At 47.0% G+C, this 24,262-nt stretch overlaps 1 protein-coding gene across 3 annotated transcripts; it reads right to left on the reverse strand.

Moving 5' to 3' along the window:
- Positions 1–1,060: 1,060 nt before the first annotated feature.
- Positions 1,061–23,364, reverse strand: CFAP300 (cilia and flagella associated protein 300). 3 transcript variants are annotated; one of them, XM_036068508.2, is made up of 7 exons: positions 23,159–23,362; positions 22,676–22,757; positions 16,867–16,942; positions 11,612–11,778; positions 8,188–8,360; positions 2,575–2,641; positions 1,061–1,732 (listed from the first exon to the last, which is right to left on the reverse strand). In XM_036068508.2, the coding sequence occupies exons 1-7, from the start codon at positions 23,266–23,268 to the stop codon at positions 1,604–1,606; spliced, it is 804 nt and encodes a 267-aa protein (XP_035924401.2). In that variant the 5' UTR covers positions 23,269–23,362; the 3' UTR covers positions 1,061–1,603. The 3 variants fall into 3 exon arrangements, with proteins under 3 accessions (XP_035924401.2, XP_035924402.2, XP_077915218.1); XM_036068509.2 differs by lacking the exon at positions 2,575–2,641 and having other exon boundaries at positions 23,159–23,364; XM_078059092.1 differs by lacking the exon at positions 1,061–1,732 and having other exon boundaries at positions 2,588–2,641; positions 8,193–8,360; positions 23,159–23,364.
- Between the last annotated feature and the right edge of the window lie 898 nt (positions 23,365–24,262).

Here is a 24,262-nt window from a genome sequence, read left to right on the forward strand (position 1 = left end):
TTTGTGCCTCCCACTCTAAAGCAGAGGAGGGACACTGGCCACCGCACAGGATCCGTTCCCCAGCTTGGGCTCTGGACTTGGAGCCCAGGGCTGGGCCCCAGCACCCTGCCTGCCACCTCCCACTTCCCGCCCCCACTCCCCCTCCAGGTGCGGACACCCCACCCACCCCTCGCTCCTCGGTGGAGGCCAGACCAAGGCCGGACTCAGGCAGCAGCTGCGCCCTGCAGACACACTCTTACACGTTCCCTTCTCAGCTAGGCTTAGAGAGACCGGTTTTCCCAAAGCAAACAGCACAGGCCTTGCACAGAGCTGATACTCAAAAAGAACTGTTGCTTGACCAGCTGATCGATTAGGAGAGAGTCCCCAGGGTCTGTGCGGTACGCAGCAGGGCTCGTGCGATGTTTGAGTTCCTAATTTTATGTTTCTTATATGGTTTAAAAAATACCTACAGATATTAGGAACATATCTGGAAAATATTCATTCAACAAATACTCAAATGTGCCGAGCACTGTATTAGAAGTGAGACAAACTGTCCTGAGCTCTATACCCCAATTGCCAACTGCTTTCCAGATAAATCCACGGGGACAAATCCCAGATTGTCATTCCTATTCTTACAACACAGAAACATATTCCAAACTTGCCTCTCCTCAAAGTCTCAACATTTCTTGCCTGCTCTTTATCCCCTTTGGGATGCATGTCAATCATTTCTTTCTTCCTCCCTCCCTCCCTCTCTCTTTCTTTCTTTCAAGATTTTATTTTTAAGGATTCTCTACCCGCAACATGGGGCTCAAGCCCACAGCCCTGAAATCAAGAGTCTCATGCTCCACGGACTGAGGCAGCCAGACACCCCCAGTCATTTTTTCCACTCAAGATTTTAAGTCACATATTCATTCTACGAACGTAATGAGGACGCAGGAGCATGTAACGTAAGGCACCTGCTCTCTACCTGTCTGCCAACCTGATACCATCAGGACAGCTCTCTCTGCATGTGCGGCTCCTCTCTTCGCTAGTGGACAGCCGCAGTTTTAATTTATTATGTGATAAAAGAGTTTACGATTACTTTCAGAACATTACTGTTTTATTGAGGATTTTAAGTGGAACAAATGAAGCAAAGGAATTGTTACGCACTTTACAGCCCTAGAGACGTAAATCTTTATGCAATGAAGAAATGTAATGAAATGAAACTCAAATTTGAAAAGCGAACAGTTCATATTAATGATCAATAGAGTGATGTTCAGTTTTCTGCCACAATTTCAACCCAGAATTAATTAGCTTCTAAAATAAAACACATGGAAAATCGAGGGCTTACTTAAATCTTAATGCAACAAATATGAACTAGATTTTTAGTTCTTTGTAACTTTCTGCAAAAATTCCAAGACTGTACTGGTGTAGATTGTGTTCGGGATGGAATTTGGTCCTCATGTTACTATTCCAGATACATTTAAAGAAAGGCATCTTGGTACTTGTCTCCTTCTGCTCCAAGCAGTTTCTCTATATTTTACCTTGAATTGACTTGCAAAGTAAATGTTTACCTATAAATTGGCATTAAAATTAAAAATTGGTAAATAAAACAATATCAAAATAGATAACCTGGAAGAACCTGTTAAGACATTTCCCCCACACCGTAAGAGTGGTATAAAACATGAACATGACGCTTGATCGGATCCACAATGAAGTAAGAAAATGTCTGTTCGTGACTCTCTGTCGAAGGGTAGCACACGCCAGCACCATCCTGAAAGAGAAAAAGCTACACTACAGATTATTTAGGCTACGACGACATTTAAGTCATAAACAACATATTTAACTATTATATATTTTCTGTTAAAATGTCATGAAACATACATCAAATCTTTGACAGTAAATTGGTAATTAACTGATATTTTAAAATATCTCTGACAGCACACTCAACTGCACAAACCCACATAATTCCTGACCTTAAGGAATTTATAGTCCAAAAGGAATGCTTATCTTTTGAAAAAGTGTTTTTAAAGTGCTACTATTGCAAAAATTGTTATTTTGCAATTTTCTTCTATCTTTGCTTTCTTTTAGAATGTGGCCCTTACCTATTACGAGGTAGGTTTCTCTTGTTTGTCAGCAGAAAGTGCCCTAGCCCCACACAGTAGCTGATACACAACAGATGTTTGGTAATATTTGTTAAGTGATTGAATAAAGATACTTAGAAATTGCTTCAAATGTGCAAATAATCTTTGTATGACCCTAGAATTCAAGCAACTTATTCTGTGATGTAAAGCCATTTATGGTGTTCTTACTTGTTTGCCGTATACATTATGGCTTGGCAGACTAGAGAACCGTGTCCTACTCCATCCGAGTCACAGATTCAGGTCTTAAATACGTGAGAACTATTATTAGACACGGACAACAGAAAGGAGGGGGAGAAGTTCGGGTGACTCTCCGAATAAAGCCATACCTTATCAACTTTTACTTTTAGCAAAGAACTAAATACCATCGTCTTTTCTCCTAGCCATAACCTTGAACTGGTTGCTCAGAGTTGTAACAGCCCTCTGAATAACAAGGGATTAAACTGATCGGTTGTGAATCCCCCTCCGCACTTACATATGCCGTGACTTTAAAGACGGAAGAAGTAATTTGTATTTTCTTGGTCTGAGGATTCTTTCGAACACTAAAATAGAGGGAAAGGGACACATTTTAAATACAGCAACCATTGGCATAATACATTTAAAATACTGATCCCTTTTACTATTCAGGTGTTCTCGTTCATATATAACAGAAATAGATCATGTCCACCTAGACTGGTCACCCAGCCGAACGGCCGAACATGGAACTGGGCGGTCAGAGGCTTTGTGCTCCGATGAGACAATTATTGGAAAAAGAGTAGCTGGTAAGAGTCGGGTTGGAGTGTAGACAGACTGGAGTGTAGACAGCAGGTACAAGCATGTGAACTACGGGCTTCAACCAACTCAGCACACAGGCCAGTTCGGCCCCTGAGTGAGCGCTGCACTTCGGGCAACATCAGCCTTCCTGGACGTCAGTTTTCTCCCATGCGACACAGGCATTATCTGAGAACCGAGTGGGAGAAGGCCTAAGAAAACTGTTTATTAAATTATGGATTAGTAAATTCTATCACATGACAATCGTTTTCTCTCAGTCACTCTCCCCACAGAAGATTGCCTGTGACATGTGTAGTGGGGTGGGTGTGCTGGGACACGGGGGTTGAGCCGCAGAGAGAGACTTAGACACATGATCTTTGTGATGCTTTACAATCTGCCAGACGCCCTTGTATCCTGGACCTCGTCTGAAGATCACACAGTCAGGGAGCTTGGTTGGCACTATTTTACCGAGTTTACAGACAACAGAACCAGAGAAGTTAAGCGAGATAGTTAAGACACTCAGACTACGGGTGGTACTTCTGGGAGCAGAGTCAGGTGCACGGCGTGCGGTTCCTTCCCCGCGCTCGCGAACACACAGCTCCGAGGCACTCCTCGGGTGGGATGCGTGTCGGTGACATTTAACGGAAGATATCCGTCTTCTTCACTTTATAGGCCCAAGTACTGCTTCTCCTTCCCTACGTGTGAAGAGTAACGGGGAGGGAGAGAAGAGGAGAAGGAAGGCGGAGCGTGCTGAGCGCGAGTGTGCGTGAGTGTATGTGAGCTTGTGCTCCTACTGGTGGCCAGACCTAAGTCATTTCAGGGTTCATAGTTCTGAGGCAGTTTTTATCTTTAAACCATTCCACTCAAATTTAAACCCAGAAATCATGTAATTAAGTTAATTTCTGTATATCTCTATGACATGGATTGAGGTCACTTTCTTTTAATTAGGCTCCACGCCCAGCGCAGAGCCTCACATGGGGCTTAAACTGACGATCCTGAGAGCAAGACGGGAGTGGAGATTGAGAGTTCAACACTCAACCAACTGAGCCACCCAGGTGCCCCAAGGTCATTTTATTTTATTTCTCAAATGCTTAACGTGTACTGCTTAAAAACTGAAGACTACACTTAAAATTCTGTGCTTATGCAAGGGATGACTGTAACCACTACATATAAAACACTTACACTGTACACACTTATATGACACCCTGATCAAAACACAAACCTGCCTACGGTCATAACTGATTTGAAGTCCTGATCTGGAGGTGGTTATAGGGGTCCAGACATAGAAAAATTCACTACGCTATAGATACACTAGGATTTGTTCACTTTACTGTATGTAAATTAGCCCAGTTAAAAAAATTACCAAAAAACCCCAAACAAACCCTTATAAAAGTTTGTGCTTATCAAATAAACTCAGAAGAAAATTCAGTATTTAACAATAACTCAAACATACCAACATGCACTGTAAGCGTGTTACTTACAAAAAAGGAACTACCATTGAAAGTTATTAGAAGTTGGTTCCTACTAGAAATAAACCATATTACTCCATTTTATTACCTCTGATCCTGTATTACTCTTACTTTAAAGTAGCTCTCAGATAATTTCTTATTTTTTATAGATCAAGTAGAGTGTCGCCTGTCCGATATCTCCTAGCCAACTAGAAGAGGAAAGACAGAGCAGGGGAACTGGCTCGAGCTCTAGGCTACACTACTGACAGCAGACCCACCTCGGACCGTGGCGCTCACCGCTCACTCCAGATAACTGAGGCTTTCAAGTGCGAGAACCTAATTTCCGTAGAGTTCTTTTTAAAAGTGTGATTATACTAATGGTTTAGAAATAAAATAATGAACAGTTTCTTAAAATCACCTGTGCTGATTTCTGAGGCTCGATCCCATATTGACTCTAAGCAAGTTGCACGGACCATTCTAGGTAACTCTGCTCATTTTAAGAAATAAGAATCCACTGCTTAATTAGCGTCTGAAGCCATAATCTAAGCCTCTCAGCTAAAATCATAAAATTTCACATCTGGGGCAGATATGCAGTTTGGAAAACCTCTCCAAAAACTCTGACAAGAGCATGTGTTTAATATTGGAAGCAGAAAAGACAAAGGCACCATTAGTAACTACACAATTATTTCTCCTTCAACATTTCTGAAATGTAACCAAACAACTGGTCATCTACTCTCTAATGAAATGGTTCTAAAGTACCACCATATTATTTGAAAGAACCATAATCCTTGAAAAGAAGGCATTTTCCAGCACATTTAAAGAGTGTTATTTTATAGGACTCGTAATAACGGATGAGGGAAAAAACCTCTTAAGAATGTTTTTACCCTTCCGTGTGAGCCAGAGGCCGCCAACACCCGGCTCCGCGGTGTGCACGCAGCCCCACAGACAAACGGGACGGGCTTTTCCGGAGGGGACTGCTGAGGACGCTCCTCCGCAGGGGCGGGTGAGGTCATGTAAGCAGCTACCCCGCGTACAGTTAGGAAGATAGCAGATGATTGTCTAAAAACTGTGGAAACACCCAAAATTCAAGGGAAGGAACAGGAGAAAACGACATCCTTCTTGGTTAATTCGGCTTGCCCAAATGACTTGTTTGGACACGAGGCTCAGGATTCTGAAAAACTACTGACAACACTCGGAGTTCCCACATCCCTCGATAAGAGCTGTATCGATCCACCCTATATCCTCACCTTAACCAAATCAGATCACATCTGACCCGAATCAACACGACTCAAGTTAGAAAGGCCACAGGCACAGCAAGTGATAAGCAAACCAACAGAGCTCTGAAGGGACTGGGATCACTTAATCCACTCAACTGCCTTGTGGACACTTAACGCCATCTTTTTTTTTTTTTAAAGATTTTATTTATTTGACAGAGAGAGAGAGAGCGAGAGAGGGAACACAAGCAGGGGGAGTGGGAGAGGGAGAAGCAGGCTTCCCGCGGAGCAGGGAGCCCGATGCGGGGCTTGATCCCAGGACCCTGGGACCATGACCTGAGCCGAAGGCAGACGCTTAACGACTGAGCCACCCAGGCGCCCCCACTTAACGCCATCTTAAGCAAATATTTATTCCAATCTTAATTTTCTACCAAAGTTGCGTTGGGAAGACAACTCCACATCTCCTCATTCAGCAACGAAATTCATAAGCATGCTTAAACTTGGATCATCAAGAGAAATATTTAGTGGTTCTCAAGTAAGAGTGACTCTGTAATTGTGACTTGTGACGTGTCTCCCCTTGTGGGGGACAGACTGCTCTTCTGTCCACGGGCCTTGGGGACCCCACCCCATCAAGACTTCCCTAACTGCTCACAGCCACCCTGACAATCTCCCCTTTTGAACTTCTGGGGCATTTATTACACTATCAAGAGCTGCAAACATTTGCCTATACAAAATTGAACATTTGATTTCATAAAATTTTTACTTATAAAAGATTTTAAACAATTCCTTTAGGATATGTTAGTTTCTTGTAATCTCCTTAATGTCAAGGACTGTCTGATGCCCCTCTTGTCGTCTCTCTGGAGCCTGGCTCTGTGCACAAAATTAACACCTGCTGGTTGCCTGATAAAGTGATTCTGTGGACACGATTCCTATTCTTTCCGTAGGATGCCCTGTGCTTTGACTCCTCATTTTACGAGTGGCCGTCACCCCCGGGGCTGTATTTTTTCTTAGCACCCTAGGAGTGTAGGAGTCACGGGTGAGAATCCAGGGAAGGGACGCTGGGGAAAGTGTCAGTTCCTCAAGGTTTAGGTTCTGAAGTTATCTCTATTTGAAACACCTCCAGCAGAATCCCCTCCTCCACGGCACAGGGTGGTGAGGAATTCCTCAGGTTCATGTGGCCAGGGAAGCGGAACACCCTGTGGAGGCAGCGGCGTGTGTGCGAGCCTGTGTGCGTGTGCGTGCGCACGTGTGTGAGAGCCTGTGTGCATGTGCGTGCGCACGCGTGTGCACGCCTGTGTGCGCGCACGCACATGTGTGTGCGAGCCCGTGTGCATGTGTGCACGCCTGTGTGTGAGAGCCTGTGCGCGCGTGCATGAGTGTGTATGTGCACGCCTGTGTGTGCGCACACGTGTGCGCGCGTGCAGGTGTGTGCGAGCCTGTGTGCGTGCGTGACTGTGTGCGTGCATGCATGTGTGTGCGAGCCTGTGTGCGTGTGTGCGCGCACGTGTGTGCGTGTGTGCATACGCCTGTGTGTGTGCACGCGCATGTGTGTGCGAGCCTGTGTGCGTGTGTGCATACGCCTGTGTGTGTGCACGCGTGTGCGCGCGTGCATGTGTGTGCGAGCCTGTGTGCGTGCGTGACTGTGTGCGTGCATGCATGTGTGTGCGAGCCTGTGTGTGTGCGCGCACACATGTGTGTGCGTGTGTGCATGCGTGCGTGCGTGTGTGCGTGCGCTCGCACGCGCGCGCGGGACGAGGCACACCCAGGGGACACTACAGGCTGTTCCAGAAGCAAGCTTCAAAGTTTTCATGAGCTGCAAATGATAAGGACAGAATATTTGGAAAGTATGTGTATGTTTTTCTGGATTCTGTTTCTAACATAGCTCTTTCCACCATCTTTGTGTATTGACACAATTTTTCACAAAAATCAGAGGCATTAAATTAATTTTTTTTGTTTTTAAAACCGTATTGAAACAACGAATAAGATAACTAAATCATGTAGTTTGTTGTGCAGCTGTAGGCACACAGAGTAGAAATGAGAACTGACGTGAGTATAAGCAACAATCAAGAGTCCAAAGAGAAACTAATTCTGTTTTCCTATTAAAGTACAATTTTGTAACTAAACCCTGGGACCCTCTGCTTTCACCGTTCCCATCGCTTTAGCCTGTAAAGGTGAACCAGGATCTGCATCACTGAAAACCCAACCCAGTGAAAGTATAAACAAATGATTTATGAAGTTTTTATCCCAATCTAATCTTCAAAAAGAAAAAAAAAAAACCCTAGCGGAATCCCTAAAACAAACTGGGATTTGGGATTAATTTGGAAAGGTAAAGATCACGCCCAGGTGAAAACTCTTCCATCTCCTTGAACAAAGGTGATACTTTACTGTTAGTCCAGCAAATTCACACCCGCCGAGGGACCTCGCGCACAGGCCTGGGGGAAGGCACTGTGGGGCGGGCCTGCGGCCGGTCTCCGGGAAGCAGGGACGGGGGGGTCCTGGGGGCCGCGCTCTGAGCGCCCCGGCCTGGGAGAGTGGGGCGGCTGTGAGAAGGGGCCGGGCCGCCGTGCTCACACACTTGGGGTGCTAACAGGACCACAGCAGACGCACGCAGTCCCGTGTACACGGACAACACACTCCAGGAGCAGAGACGGCCCTGCCATGGTCTGGCCACATTACCTCACTAGATCTTTGTAGAGCAGCTTTGTGGTTTCCAAGTACGGGTGAAGCACATCTTCATACTGACAAAGGGCTCCACCGAGGCAAAGATGTTTGAAAAGACAGAACAGAAACTCTTCTCTATCAGGTCGGCTGAATACTTCATACTTTTCTGAGTCTTCCACGAGCAACATCTACGGACAATGATAAAATTCATCTTAATGTAACATGATTTGAGATTCTAATTTTTGTTTTCCAAAGTTTCAATTTATTTATTTACGTATCATCTAGGACCTATTTTAAGAACCCGTCCTGGACAACTGGAAGGAGTGATCTGCGAGACTGGCTCTCATTTTCCCTCCAGTTTCTCATGAGATACTGAGGTTCAGTGGAAGGAATAAACCTAAATCTAAGCCTTCTCTTCTTCCTCTCTGCACCTTTGTACTAGTTTCTATCTTTAGTCCTTGTGCTACTGCAATCTTAGCGTGGAGTCACTGGAAATCTTGTGGGCAAACAAGGAGCAGTAAATAAATGGAGAAACCTCTCCATCCTTAAGGCCTACCGCCTTCGCTTCAATCCAGAGGCCACCCCAGTGGTGGCGTCCTAATCCGCCCTGAGCGTGTGCATGGCCTCCCCGCCCCGCTCACTCTTTCGTGGACTCCAGGCCCCTTCTTCCTACACACCACCAGTCTACACTGGCTCTTGCTCTCTGGAGACCCAACCAGCTCCTTCAGAAAACAGTGGGCCTGGGTCTGATGCGGGCGATCTTCTCGTACCACGGGGCGTTACACACAACTAGCTAGCTTGTTGATCACGGCAGCTATGAACAAGGGCATGAGTGTATGCTCTAACACCCGTTTCTTTTATCGAATTGTCTACACCCCGATCTCAAATGAATATTCATCACAAGGTCACCAGACAAGAGGCATTTAAAAAAAACAATCAACCCTGTGGTGTTGTCCCAGTGCGTGTTCCCTGGATGCACCACCTGCCCCGTGCTCACCCCCGCCCCCCGCCTGGGGTGGGGGGGGAAATAATGTGAGTTTGCAGCTACCTAAAGATCTGGCTCAATACTAAAGCTCTCAGGAATGACGAATTAACACGTTCCTTACGTGAGCACTCTCGCTACTGAACTGATGAGGCCGTGCAATGTAAAGCTTACAGGAATGCAAGTATTTTGGGAATAAAGGTGAGAACAGTCCGCGTGGCTCTCCGTCCCCCGGCGCACACACAGCTGGGCGGCGGCCGGGCCCTCCGAGAGCAGGTCCGGACGCTGCATGAGTCAGACTGTGCGCGGCAGTCAGGAGGGAGGTCACTGTCCGCCCGTACCGGACACAGTCGGTGCTGCTCAGCTGATGCTGGAGGGCTTCCATTCATCTTCTTCAGCCAGAGAGCGACCAAGTTAAACCCTTCCCCATTACTGCAGAGTGGCAAAGAACCCAAGAGCAAGGCCGAGAGGCGGCACGCAGGGAAACAGAGCCCAGCACGTCCTGAACACAAGTGCTGCTCACGGAAGTAACGAAGACAGATCTGCAGAGCAGGGAGAGCACGCTGGCCTCCCGGGATGTCGGCTGCCCAGGCTCTCCGTCCCAGCGATGGCGAGCTCCCTGGGGCCAGGGCCAAGGGCCTCGCGACCAAGGGGCGCGTGTGTGGGCAGAGGGCCGTGACAGAGACACGAGCGATGTCAGCAGTGCCCAAAGGAAGGGGAGCCAGACTAGACCAGAGACACTTCTTAAAGGTGAATTTCTCACCCGTGGTAAGGAAGAGTAGAAATTAGTGTCAGCTTCTCACTCCGTAGCACCTGCATGATCGTCTGTTATAGATTATACTTCACTACGGAGCAGCTAAATACAGGCTCTTCAGCTGTGTGTTTAGTTGTTCTCAATGACTTAATTTTATTTTCTTCTTCAACTAAGAGTTCTCCTAGTGTAGATGAACGCACACACTGGCTGGATGCCCCCGGTCCCCGACAGACAGAACTGTGTGTGCAGAACACTCGAGTGGTGACTTCCCTAGTTCATGCCCATCTGGATTTGCAAGAAATTAGACTTCGACTTCCCTCTCTCTTAGGGTAGAATAATGTTAGTAATCAGTAGTCATTCATATTCCTGGAACCTTACTAAGCGCCAGGCATTGAGCTACGTAATTCTTACGTCATCCCTACTTTACAGATGAAGAGAGAGGTCAAGTATCACAGTTATTAAGTGGCAGAGCCTGGATTTGAACCTATGTCTATTTGGTACCAAAGCCCTGTGCCTGGGTGGCTCAGCCAGTTAACCTGCAGGTCACGATCCCTGCTTGGCGGGGAGCCTGCTTCTCCCTCTCCCTCTGATCCTCCTTCCCCTGCTTGTGCTCTCTCTCTCTCAAATAAACCAATAAAATCTTTATTAAAAAAGGCCCTAATTTTTAACCACTTTGTAAACAGTCTTTCTTCGTAATTAAAACAATAATAATAATAATACATTTCAACATTTCATATTTTTAAAAAGTGCATTTAAATGCTTTCTCAACTCATTATCTCAACAATTTCAGAAAGAAGGTAGAATGGGCATTATTTTTTATTTATTTATTTAAGTAACCTCTATACCCAACGTGGAGCTCAAACTCATGACCCTGAGATCAAGAGTTGCAGGCTCTCCTCACTGAGCCAGTCAGGTACCCCAAATGGGCATTTTTTAAAAGATTTATTTATGGGGTGAGGGGAGGCAGAGGGAGAGGGAGAGAGAATCCCAAGCAGACTCTGCATTGAGTGTGGAGCCCGATGCGGGGCTTGATCTCACAACCCTGAGATGATGATCCGAGCTGAAACCAAGAGTCAGATGCTTAACCAACTGAGCCACCCAGGCGCCCTGCCTACCCCACCCCACATAGGCACTTTAATCTCTATATTGTGCAGATAAGATCTTGGGGCTCTAAATATTGAGTGATTTGTCTAAATTTATTATCCTATAAATAATAACTCAGGAATTAGGTAAATAATCTGTCTTCTGGTTCAAGTTCAATATACCTCTCACTAGAACAAAAATGAGTTAATCCAATTGCTTTTTTGATCTCAGCAGTGAGATGAAAAGATTTTTACTACAGGGATGTTTTTATATATTCACTGGCTATGTTAGGAGCCCCATATTGAAGAAAAACCGCCATCAGCTGAGCAGGTGGGGATTTCTCTAGTCCAGCAGCGCTGCCATTCTGGGCCAGATAACTCCGTTGTGGGGGCCATCCCGCACACTGTGCGGAGCGTCTGGCTGGAAACTGAAATACACGAATAACTAAGTTGAGAGTAAAAGTCCCATCCAAGAAAAAAATCTACCAATGTAATGACTATTGCTGATCATTATTCACTGATAAGAGGTATTTTATGTATTTTAGGCAGGCAAAAGTTCTTGACATTAAGCATTTCCCAAAATAAAATTCTATTAGTGAAATTTAAAAAATCTGTACTTACTTTTCGTAACTCATCAGAAATAGGAAAGGGATCACAAAAAGAATCTAAGCATTTAACAATATGTCCATTGTCTCGTACAATATCTTCATCATGCAACCGGTTAAAAAATGACATTGAAAGCTGTGTACAAGGAACATTTATAGCTTCAATTTTTTTCACTTCAGTTCCTGAAAAAAATTATTTTACAGAGATATAAAAATTAACTTACTATTCTCAATTATTTCCAAAATAAATATCACCATACAGAGATTCTAGTAGCCAAGTAAGACATATATCTTGATATATTTAAAAGACACATCAGTGTAGGGATTTTATTAAGTTATTATTTTGCAGTTTGTTTTTATTAATCATTAAAAGTCTGTAACAAAATTTCACACTTTCAGGCCAAGATGAAGGATATGTAAATTAGGAAATGCCTGAAAATGAGATACATGTTTTGTGTAGGTGTTCTTACATCAGTTTTAATCCGTATGTCAGAAGTGCCTATAAAAGCATAGGAACCAGTTTGTGAAACGATTTTGGATTTGTATTACATTCCATGCCTTATAATTCATATTACAAAAACTTTAATTAATGTAAGTAATGGGTATTTCTAAAGTCCTGAGGATGTCTTGAAAATTTTTCTCTCCATTTAACAATTTCTCCCTTGTGATCTCATTTACAGCGTCTATTATGAAAAATAGCTTTTCCTGGTCAAGGTAAGCTTGCAAACAGGCCCTAATCAAGTTATCACAAGTCTGGAATTAGAGAAATCTGTAACCACGGTGTTTGGTCTATTCTCCTCTTGTAGCTGCAGTTCTAACCCTCCACACCTTCCGGCACCCCAAACCGATTTCCTGAATGCGTCCTGCAGGAACGGAGTTTCCATTAGTAGAGGCTCTTCTAAATTACAGAAAGACACAAAGATTAACATGAATATTTTTATTACTGCCTCAATGAATCAATTTCTCTTTTATGTGCGCGCACACACACTCACACACACACGTGCGCCGCTCACGCACACACGCGCACGCGCTCACACACACGCGCGCGATCACACTCGCACACATATACTCACACACGCGCGTGCTCTCAGCTACAAGGAAGGGGTGGTGTTCTTCTTTGCAGGTTCTCCCTAGAACAGCACACCCAGGTGGGGGAGCCCTTGGTCTTCCCTCTCCTGACACATCTGCTTCATCTCTGACGTGAGGAGGAGCTCGAGCTTGAGGAGTGACACTGGCGATTATTTGCACTTCCTCCTCCTGGCTGTCCACCCGGACTCCGGCTAGGACCTGCTGCTCTCGTTCTGCTCCTGAGCTGGGCTTGTGTGAGGCACGATGGGTGTCTGGAGACGGGAACTGTGTCTGAGCAGGAGGAGCATAGATCCACACAGTCTTCAGAGATGAGCTGGTGGCCCCTGGAGGCGGGCTGACATTGGGCAACATGCCACGTTCATAAATCTACCCTAGCTCCCATGTGGCGAGTGGTAGGAGGGTTTGGATGGTGAGGAAAAGGTAATTAAATTCAAACCACTTAATAGGAGGCACAGAAATAGCATTTGCTGTGGACTAAATTATGTCCCTCCAAAATTAATATATTGAAGTGCTAACCCCCAAATGTAATGGTATTTTGAGATGGGGGCTTTGGGTGGGGTCATGGCTTCATCAAATGAATTTTGAAGGGATACAATTCAGTCCAAAGCATTCTGCCTCTGCCCCCCGCCCAATTCATGTCCTTTTTACATGCAAAATGCACTTATCTTATCCTAACAGCCCCCAAAGTCTTACCTCATTCTAGCATCAACCCTAAAGTCTAGAGTCCAAAGTCTCACCTACATATCACCTCAGTCAGATATGGGTGAGACTGGAGGTTCAGTTCGTCCTGGGGCAAAATTCCTCTCTGGCTATGAACCTAGTAAACCAGACAAGTTACATGCTTCCAAAATACAGTGGGGAGACAAGGAACAGACATTTCCATTCCAAAAGGGGGAAGCAGAAAAAAAAAAAGGGTGATGGTCCTAAGCAAGCCTGAAACCTGGCAAGGGAAATTTCATGAGATTTTAAGCCTCAAGAATACTCCTCTTTGGTTCAGTGCTCTGCCTTCCCGACCCGCTGGGGACGGTGGCCCAGCCTTTAAGATGCTCCCCCTCTGTGTGTTCCTGAAACTGAGGTGCGGCCCTGAGGACCCGAGTTGCCTTTCAGCCTTTCTCTGCTCCTGAAGAACGGCCGTGTCTGCAGCCAAATGGCTCTCTGGTCTGGTCCTGTAGGATCTACGACCCGTTCTCTGTAGTTCAAACTGGCAGGGTCTTTGCGGGCACAATCCCACCTCAGTCCTGGGTTTCTGCTGAAGTGGCTGGGCGAGCCTGAGTTACGTGCCTTCTCTGCATCACACGGTTGCTCGGCCACATTTGTTCTCTTCAGACGAATCTTTCTCATTTTTTTTGTTTTTTCTTTTTACAATATGAAAAGGCTGAGAATATTCCAAATCTTCAAGCTCTGGTTCCTCCTTAACAATTCCTTCTTCAATCCATCTCTTTCCTTTCTTACTTAAAGAACCCAGCGGCTCCTGCAATACTTGGCTTAGAGATCTCTCAGCTAAACATACAATTTTATCCCTTGCAAATTCTACCTTCCACAAAGCACTACATCATCATTCAGCCGAGGTCTCTGCCATTTTATGGACTGTCTTTCCTCCAGTTTCTGCTAACAAGGTCCTCATTTCTGTATGAGACCTCACTAGAATCAAGCTTCCCATCCATATATCTGGGCTGGGATGCACTCAAAACTCTCCCCACCGATACCCATCGCAGAGTTTCAAAGCCACTTCCCCCTCTCCCGGTGTGTTACAGACACACTCTGCTTCTCGGGACCACAATCTGCAGTAGTCTACTTAGGCTGCTATCACAAAACACCAGAGACTGGCTGGTTTAAACAACAGACATGGATTTCTCACAGTTCTGCAGGCTGGGAAGTCCGAGATCGCGGGGCCGGCTGTTCTGGTTCCTGGTGAAGGCACTCTTCCTGACTCGCACATGGCTGGGAGCTCTGCTCTCTCTTTCTCTTGTTCTAAGGGCACTAATCCTGTCCTGAGGGCCCCTCACGATGTCATCTAAACCTAATTATCTCCCAAAGGCCTCACCTCCAAACACTCTAACATTGGGGGTTAAAGCTTCAATACAAGAATTTTGGGGGGACATAATTCAGTCCATAGCACATGCTGTTATGCAGAAATACGGTAAACTTACGTCTCCAGCATTTACAAGATATGTACTGCACTGCTAGGATCACATATGAAGTTAAGAACTTATTTTTCCCCCTTGATACTACCATTAAAATACACAGGGGGTTTCCTATTTATTTTTTGTTTTTCTGACAGTGCTCGTTTCAATGCTGAAATGGCAGAGGCGGGATAGTGGAGAGGTCCGGGTCTTGAAATCTCAGCTCTGTTGAGGCCGGCCAGCAGTAAAATGGTGCCAATTACTTAGCTCATCAATCTGACTCTTCATTTGTGAAATCGGGATAGATAAGAACACCTCTCGGAGTTGTTTTGGGAATTAAAGGAGGTAATGACTATAATGCCCTTAGCTGAGCACAGAGGACACGTCCATTATGTGTCAGCCCGCAAAGGGCGCGGCGTGTCCGTGTGCAGAGGGCCGTGGCCGTGGCCACTGGTGGAGGGGACGCAGCGGCCCAACAGTGGCAGACCAGGTGCTGGAGCTGGCAGGGACGGAGATGCCCATCGTACTCTTCAAAATGGTTCACCTGCTAAAACAATGTCTGCTCTCTCATGTTTAAAAGCTGTTTATTTTGCTTATTAAGGCCCGAAGAGGAAAAAGCGGGAAGACAGTTGATAATTCAGAGAAAGAAAAGATGGCAAAGGAGATAAAAACAAGCTAGTGGGAGACCCTCACAAACCACTGGAGACTTCGGCCTCAGAATCAGAGCGCTAGGTCTGCTGCCGCCGTGTCAGAGGACTCCTAACGGAATCTGTCAGGCGCACGTGGAATTTCAGAACCTCTGTCTGCAACGCCTTTTCTAAACATCAGGACAAAAGTCAGTACTGTTTTACTGTTTTGTGAAGTGTCTACCAATACAGGGGAAGGTTGACTTTTTTTAATGAACCTTATTTTTGTAAAGGAATTGACTGAAGTTACTGCAAACATGTTTTATAAACACTGATATGTGCCTCTGATGATTTCCTCTTGCAGATTTTGAACCGGTGAGTACATTTGCTCAGATAGTTTAACTTTGTAAGCACTCTTAAGATCACACTGTACCAGCTTTTTGCTTTATAAATTTTGCAGTGGCCTTTAGCCTAAAGCAATAAAATGTAACCTACTAATTCTAACATCATGAACTGTTTGTAATCTTGTTCTTGACTAATACCTTAAGCAAGTAATTTCTGTGTAAGACTACTAGAATTCCATGAACATGCAATGTACAAATTTACCAAAACCACCCCATCTCATTTAAAATCTACTTATATTTTTCTTGAGCACAAATCCACGTTCCTAACCAGATTTTCCTAAAAGGAAAAATGATGTGTTCTATTGTTAAAACACCTCAATCTAAAATTTGAAATATCATGTTCATGTTTTTGTTTTCAAAATAGCCTTTTCTATTAACTCTGGTTTATTCCTTGACCTGAGAGTTATTTAAGAGATTTGAGTGTTATTAATTGTTTGGGTAATTTGATGATGTCGATGACGCGGGCCTTGATCCCTGGACCCTGAGATCATGACCTGAGCCGAAATCTAGAGTTGGACACTCAACTGACTGAGCCGCCCAGGAGCCCCTGGGTGATCTTTAAAACTCCTAGCTATGTTTCATGGTACTATGAAATTATGATGTATATAAGGTTCTCTTTGTGAGAATTTAAGACTCTCTTTCGTGGCTTTACGTATTACTTTAGGAATGCTCCGTGGCGGCTGCCCCGTACCCCCTGGCTGGGCCGTGGCGCCCTCTCACCAGTGGAATCTTCCGCGATGCTCTCCTCTTGCCCATCAGCCAGTTTCTGCAGTTCCCCTCGCTGCTCCCTGCATCTAGTGGAGTCCATGGAAGGGGTACAAGAAATACTTCCCCAATGAAAGAAAAGAGAGGATGAGGGCTCTCGGGCACCAAGCCAGGACAGGAGCAGGGGCTCCCAGGAGACCCTGATGTGCTCCAACCAGCCAGGCAGTACTCACAGTGTGGATGTGAATAGTGAAAATGCCTGAGCAAAATTTTGTCACAATAATAAAACAGGCATCTGAAAAGATGACAGTAAGTTTTATTTACCTAATGTGGTCCACTGTCCAGAAGAATCTGAAAGTAACTTCAAATTGGGAATAACATTTGGGTCTTTGAAGAAAGCCTAAAATACAAATTTGAGGGGAACCAGTTAGATACTTTATTATAAACAATAGTAAAAATTAACTTTTTTTTTTTTTAAAGAGTTTATTTATTTGACAGAGAGACACAGTGAGAGAGGGAACACAAGCAGGGGGAGTGGGAGAGGGAGAAGCAGGCTTCCTGCTGAGCAGGGAGCCCGATGTGGGGCTCGATCCCAGGACCCTGGGATCATGACCTGAGCCGAAGGCAGACGCTTAACGACTGAGCCACCCAGGCGCCCCAAGAATTAACTTCTAAAGTAACTATAACAGAATCTCATTTAAGTCAAATTGGGGAAGGAGGACAATTTTAAGTGGGTAAAATGTCTAATACATGTTTTATAAAGAGATGAAGTTTTGTTAACTTCAAGTTGTTACCTTCAAGTATGAACAACACCGTATGTCCGAGTACGGATACCTTTGGGACTTAAATAGAAACTAACGACTTCCAGTGAAAAGCAGGAGGTTATATATTTGGAAATTTTGATTTTCTTCAATCTTCAGTCGTTTACCCAAGTAATTGTTTTAGTAATCGCCACTCCCACTCCCCCTACTACAGCTCAATCTAAAAGTCATCAGCAACTCAATTCTACCCAAAGGCCACATAGAAAAGTGACAGGTTTGACCTTCTAACCTCATCAGACCATGGCTGCTTCTGACTCTGGTCACACTGAGCCTCTTTACTTTCCTTGAGTGGGATGTCCCCTCCTTTCTCACAGACTTTAAACTTGCTAATTTCTCCACCTTAAAAAAGAGTCTTTTTTAGTGTCATGCTGGAACCAAGTCAGGATAGCCTGACTGCTAAACTTTCAGGAATCTTTGTTTGCTGGTTTTTAAACTATTGATCTTGATCTAATGCTGATTTAGACGGATGAGTATTTTGATCTAAAGGCAGTAGGAAGATACTAGAGATTTAAGCAAGGAAAGATGTGATTAGTCCTGTTTTTTACAGTTCACTCTGGCAGCAGTGTGATAGCCTCCAATTGGGCTATTAAGAGAATGGTGCGGAGGGAAGGTACCGCTGAAATCCAGAAAGATCCGTCGCTCACATGAGGCAAGAGGACAGCAAGCAGGGAGGTAGAGAAGGGAATGGATTCAGTGACTCTACAGGAGGAGGGGACAAAGAGAGGAGGAGGAACCACACAGGACCCCTGGGATTTTTGCATGAATGTCATTTCCAGGAAGAGTGAATGTTATTTAATGAGAAAGGGAACCGTGAAGAGGACCAGGTGTGCAGGGTGAAGAGTAATAAAATCAGTAAGTATCTGTGAATGCTGACGTTACGCAAGGCAAAAATTCCTCTTTGCATGGCGTTGCCATCCTAGTGGCGGAGGGATAAGGGTAAACAGGTATCATAAACACCCAAATACAAAAAAATAACTTTTCCCTAAAACTACTCCTCAGAAAAAAAAGCAAGTCGCCTTATAACTTTATAAAGTCTTTCAAACTAAAGAGTGTTTGTGCAATTATCTTAATTTGTAAAATATACATTTTGAAAAGAAACATAAGATGGAATTAACCTCAATTAATACTGGTTTCGAATGCTTTTTAGATGTCTTCTGCAAAAATCAGGAAAAGGGAAATCTAATTCAGATTTAGTAATTATTCCTGGGGGGGGAAGAATATCAACTCAATTTTTAGTATCAACTTATAATTGAATTTTACAGGCCACTATAAATGGAAGTAGTCTAAGTGACCTGAAGTGAACTGACCTGGAGCAATGGAAATAAGTCTTCAAAAGGCCCCTCAAATAAAGCAACATGATAGCTGTTATGTTGTTGGGGTTAATAATACACAAAAGAATAAAAACAAAAACAAAAACACCCAAAAGCCCTGCCCTAATATATGCAAATGGTTTTGGATTTGTTACAGAATTTCCAGGGAGGCATTAGAAGGGACTATCAACTTTAGGGAAGCTGATGTGCTCTGGAAATACAGTGGATGATTCACAAACAGGTCATACTGATACCAAAGACACTGAGTCAAAGTGCATGTAAAGATCACAATAAACTAGTTTCATAAAATGTGAGAGTGGGAAAAGTATTTCTAAATTAATATATTCTTTTACATAACATAGAATTTTCAATGTATGTCTATTATACGCCACGCATACGAAATACAAGTAGATATCTGACTCTATCATCTATCTGGCAGATTGCTGGTTTCTGATCCAATATCTGTTCTCTTCATCCTTAAGGAATCCAGTCTTATTTGGGACAGCAACGTGCTCAGCTCAAAGCCTGCCCTCCTAGTCCCTGTGGCATGAGGCCATGAAGTGTGAGCAGAAGTGTGCTGCAGACCTTGAGAAAGCTCTGTAACTTGCTTCCCTGCACTTTACGTGGAAGAGTCCCCTCCTTATCCTTCGTCCCAATGGGGAGGATGCCCACACCGCATACCGAGCCCAGAGCTCTCTCTTGAGACTCAAAGCAAGATCTTAGATTCAACAATCCAGGATACTGTCACTTGGATGCACTTCAAGTTTAGAATGCCTGAAACTAAACTAATTTTCCTTGTTTATTCTTTTGCATTTTCTGTGGCTTTAACGGCATCATCTACCACTCCGGTCAACTCCATCATAAACTTGCTCACCCTACGCGTCCCCCATTGGCCTTACCCTCAGTATCCTATCAGTCCTTGAGTACTGCCTTTCTCCGAAGCATCTCTTCAGGCCATCCTGGAGCTGCTGTCGTAATTCAGAGGGTCCTTTACTGTCTATAGGACAAGTTTCCAGCCCGGTCTCACTGCCGCCGGACTCAGTCCCAACAATTTACCCTGCACACTTCTGCCAAGGTGACTGCAGTACTGTCAATGTTACTGGCTTCCGGAAAACCTCTCAGCACCTCCTCATTAGCTGGATAAAGCCCAAACTCCTCTGCAGGGCACAAAGGTCTAAAATACCCTCCCACCCATCTCATATTATCCCCCACGTTGTCCACCTAACAAACTCCTTCCTATCTTTCAGGGTCAATCTCAAGGAGCTTGTCTTTTGTAAACCCTCCTCTGAGCACCTCAGTCAAAAACCAGACAAAACAAAGATTGCTTTCTCTTTTGTGCCACCACAGTGGTTTGTATACACGGCCTGTTTCACCTGACTTCTCGCTCTGCAGCCCCAGCTTTGGACCCTTCCCCTTTCACTGTGTCTTGTTCATCCGTACGGACCTAGAGACTATGGAAATGCTTGCGGAGGGAATGATTCCTTCCTTCCTTCCATCTATTTACTCCTTCACAAATGAACTTTGGGAACATAATTTGTTTTTAAGATTGAAAGGGAAAATTTTAAATCTGGAATTCTAGTTTTCAACAATACCGTTTGTTCAGTTATGAGTGTTTGTAGTGGAAATGACATGGAAGTTTGTGTGAAAGGCCCCTGGGTCTTACCATTTGCTGGGTGTTCTTGCACAAATTATTTAACCATTTTGAGCCTCCATTTCCTAAGCTATAAAATGGGGGTCAAAACACCAAATTTACCATATTGTTGTAAAGGTTAGTGACAAATGTCTAAGACGTACTGAAAGCTCAGTCTGGCACACACTATAGAGAAACTTTGGGGGTGCCTGGGGGGCTTAGTCGGTCAAGTGTCTGCCTTCAGCTCAGGTCAGGATCCCAGGGTCCTGGGATGGAGTCTGGTGCTGTGGGGCTCCCTGCACAGCAGGGAGTCTGCTTCTCCCTCTGCCTCTGCTGCTCCCCCTGCTCGTGCTTGCGCACTCTCCCTCCCTCTCAAATAAATAAAATCTTAAAAAAAAGAGAAAAACACGTTGTAAGGTAGTATACAAACATTAATAACAATAACATTACTTATTATGAGCCAAGCATTTTGCTATTATATTTCCTTTAATTTTTTTTTTTTTTAAGATTTGATTTTTAAGTCATCTCTACACCCAGCATGGGGCTTGAACTCACAGCCCTGATACCAAGAGTTGCACGTTCTACCGAATGAGGCAGCCAGGTGCCCCAATTTCCTTTAATCTTCTTAATAATCCATCAGATACTCAGCACTATTTTCATATTCAAAAATACTTCTTACATGCCAAGCACTGTGATCATTTTGCAGAACAGTAAACGGAAGCTGAGGAGGTGGTGAAGTGACGTGCCCAGCGTCACAGAGCTCAGCGGTGGTGGAATTTGAACAGACAGCTGGAGGCCAAACCAGGGGAGGATCCAGGTTTCCTACAGCTCTAAGCTTATACAATTTTAGGAACTCTCAGAATACAAAGATGTCTATCTTAGAAAATGTTCAAAAACACATGACTATGGGAACATACAGCTAGATCCCTCAGAGTTCCTTAGAAGGGCCTCTGCAAGTAAGGAGCTTGGCCAGCAAGCAGTCCCGAGGATTCATTAGCTTCAGAGTGGATCCCCCGCTGGGCTGCAGTCTGAGCCATTAGGCTCTCTGGCCTCCAAATCAGTTACGTGAGTAAAAATTATGATTTTATAAGTACACTTCTTTGAACTGAAATATGGGAATATAAACATGAAGATTTTGAAATTTAGAAAAATTTAGAAAAAAATGGCCCGGTATTATGAAAATCTGTTGTGCTTTATGGATAAATCTTGAATCTGTTGAAGAATTCTGTTGAAAAACCCAAATTAATTTTATGCCCTCCAGGAAATTTTTCCTGACACCAACGCCCCTCCATTAGGTGATGTTTCTGTGCCGAAGGCACCGTGTATCCCCCATTGTAGCAATTATTTTATTGTGTTGTAGAGAGGTTTTTACATTTCTAGCTTCTGTGCCTTGCAAGCTGGGACCAGGTCTCTTCATCTTTTCAACATCCTCCAGCAGGGAAATAGTAAGTATTCAACAAATATTTACTGAATAGATGATTTATATGAAAAATTCTGTAGCACTTTAACTCAACCACTCAAAATCCTGATTAAAAAACTCTCTATCAATTTGAAAGCCAACGCTGGTATGAATGAAACATCTAACCATGATAATTCAAGAAATGTCATGTGGTAGTAATGGCATTGTGTTATATTACTATCACAATATTATCTTCAGGAAAGGGAAAGACATTTGGCCAACTTACCCTCTATCAAGGGTTGAGAAGTGCCCGTGACCCCCCCCCAATTCTGTCCTTGCTGGACCCTCACAAGAGGTTATACTTATTTGGAAAGAGGTTGCACTTGGGCAGGGTGGTCCTTCCTCCTGCGGCCCGTGCTGCACAAAGAGCAGAGCCAGCTGCAGGGCGCAGCTGCCCCTGAGGGCAGCGGGCGGGAGGAGGACGGCCCCCAACGACAGCTGGATCCCGCACCTGCCGGACAAGCTGCTCCTGCTCGCTCTGCGGCCCTCACCCGGCCGCGGTGGACTGCAGGCCCCCCTCCTCCCCACGCGCACCCCTGTGCGGGAGACGACGTGCTGTCGGTGCGCTGCTGTGTGCCCACCCGCAGCCCCCCGCGCACCCGCAGCCCCCCGAGCACCCCACAGCCCCCCGCAGCCCCCGCGCACCCGCAGCCCCCCGAGCACCCCACAGCCCCCCGCAGCCCCCCGCAGCCCCCGCGCACCCGCAGGCCCCCCGCGCACCGCGGACAGAGCACCCTTTCCCGTGCGCGTGGGGGTCTAACGACGGCCCCCGAGCTCGCCCAGTCGGGCACCTCCCCTTCCCCACGCGGTCACCTCCACCGGCCAGCCTGGGGGGCGGGGAGTACCCCCGCGGTGAGCGCCCCGTTCTCCAGCGGGGGCCCGGCCGCCCGGCGCGCCCCACCCTCACACCAACCATGACGAAGTCGTCCTTGCGGTACGCCTGGAACGTCTGGTCGAAGCCGAACGCCTGCGCCGCAACTCTCCCCAGCATGGACCTGCGAGGGAGGGGGCGGTCAGCGCGGGGCGGGGCGGGCGGGGGCATCGGGGCGGGGCCAGTGCGGGGGCGGAGGTCAGCGCGGGGCGGGGCCAGCGCGGGGCGGAGGGGGTGGGGCCAGCGCGCGGCCGGGCCGGGGCGGAGCGGGAGCGGAGGGATCAGGGCGGGGTCAGCGCGGGGATGGAGGGGCGGGATCAGGGCGGCGTCAGCGCGGGGAGGGAGCCGGGCGGGGAGACAGGTCCGCGCGGGGTGGGCCGGCGGCGGCCGGCGGGGCGCGCTCCCGGCACCCTCCCCTTCCCTCCATCCCCGTGGAGGCGGGCCGGCGCGCAGTTCGGGCTCCGCCGCCGCCGCCCCACCGCCGGGCGCAGGAGGGCTCGTTCCGCCCTGCCCTCGGCCTCTCACCACTGGCGGAGCCGGCTGGTGGTCTCCGGGGTGCTCAGACACTGGAAGGTTTTCTGAGGCAGGAATCTGAAGTAGTAGCCGCCCAAATCCCCCGGCTCCCCGGCCGCCATCGCCCGCCTAGCACAGCGGAAGTGGGGCCCGTTCCCATGGAGACGCGGAGACCAGGCGTCAGCCCGCTGCGGCAGGGGGCGGGGCCACGCGGATCCTCTGGGAGAGGAAGTCAGGCTCGCGGCGGGGGCGGGGCGAGGCGGTGGCTGAGGGCAAGAAGTCCAGACTTGCAGCGGGGGTGGGGTTGGGGCGGGGCCACGGGGAGGCTCCGGCCCAGGAGGCCAGGTTCGCGGCGGGGCGGGGCCACATGGAGGAGGCCGGGATCGTGGTGGGGCCGGGAGGAGGCCGGGCTCACGGCAAGAGCGGGCCCTTTGAGGGGGCGGGGCCACGCGGAGTACGCAGGGCTCGCAGCAGGGACTGGGTGAGGCTGTTTCTGGGGGCCAGGAGCCCAGGCTCGCGGCGGGGGCGGGGCCACACGGAGGAGGCAGGGCTCGAGGCAGGGCTCGTGGCAGGGGCAGGGCAAGACGGTTGCTCGGGGCCAGGAGGACAGGCTCTCCGCGGGGGCGGGGCCATACGGAGGAGGCCAGGCTCCTGGGGGGGCGGGCCTACGTGGAGGAGGCTGGGCTCGCGGCGGGGGCGGGGCCAGGCGGAGGAGGCTGGGCTGGGGCGGGGTGGGGGCGGGGCCACGCGGAGGAGGCCGGGCTCCCGTCAGGGGCGGGGCCAGGCGGAGGAGGCTGGGGCGGGGGCGGCTGGGGCGGGGGCGTGGCCACAGGGAGGGGGCCGGGCTCGGCGTGAGGGGCGGGGCCAGGCGGAGGAGGGACTCCGCTCGCCCCCCAGGCCTCCTGCAACCCCGCGCTCCCGCTCCTGGTCGGGGCGCAGCGGTCCAGCGAAAGAGGGGTGCCAGAGAGAAGTGCAGGTGCATTCTTGCTGAAATAGACTCCTACTCATAATTACTCAGCATAGGTTAATTTCCTAATCTGCAGTCTGCTATCTCAGTTTTCTGGTTAAGCTTCATGACTCACATTTCCGAAGAAATTATTTTGAATTAATTAAGTT

This window comes from Halichoerus grypus, chromosome 11, assembly GCF_964656455.1.
Source record: "Halichoerus grypus chromosome 11, mHalGry1.hap1.1, whole genome shotgun sequence".
NCBI lineage: Eukaryota > Metazoa > Chordata > Mammalia > Carnivora > Phocidae > Halichoerus > Halichoerus grypus.

Coding starts and splice junctions, on each gene's coding strand:
- CFAP300 (XM_036068508.2), bottom strand. CDS start 23,268: ATGGCGGCCGGGGAGCCGGGGGATTTGGGCGGCTACTACTTCAGATTC. Junction 16,943..22,675: donor GCAAGGACGACTTCGTCATG/GTTGGTGTGAGG, acceptor TTTGTATTTTAG/GCTTTCTTCAAAGACCCAAA. Junction 2,642..8,187: donor CTCTACAAAGATCTAGTGAG/GTAATGTGGCCA, acceptor CCTCTATTTTAG/TGTTCGAAAGAATCCTCAGA.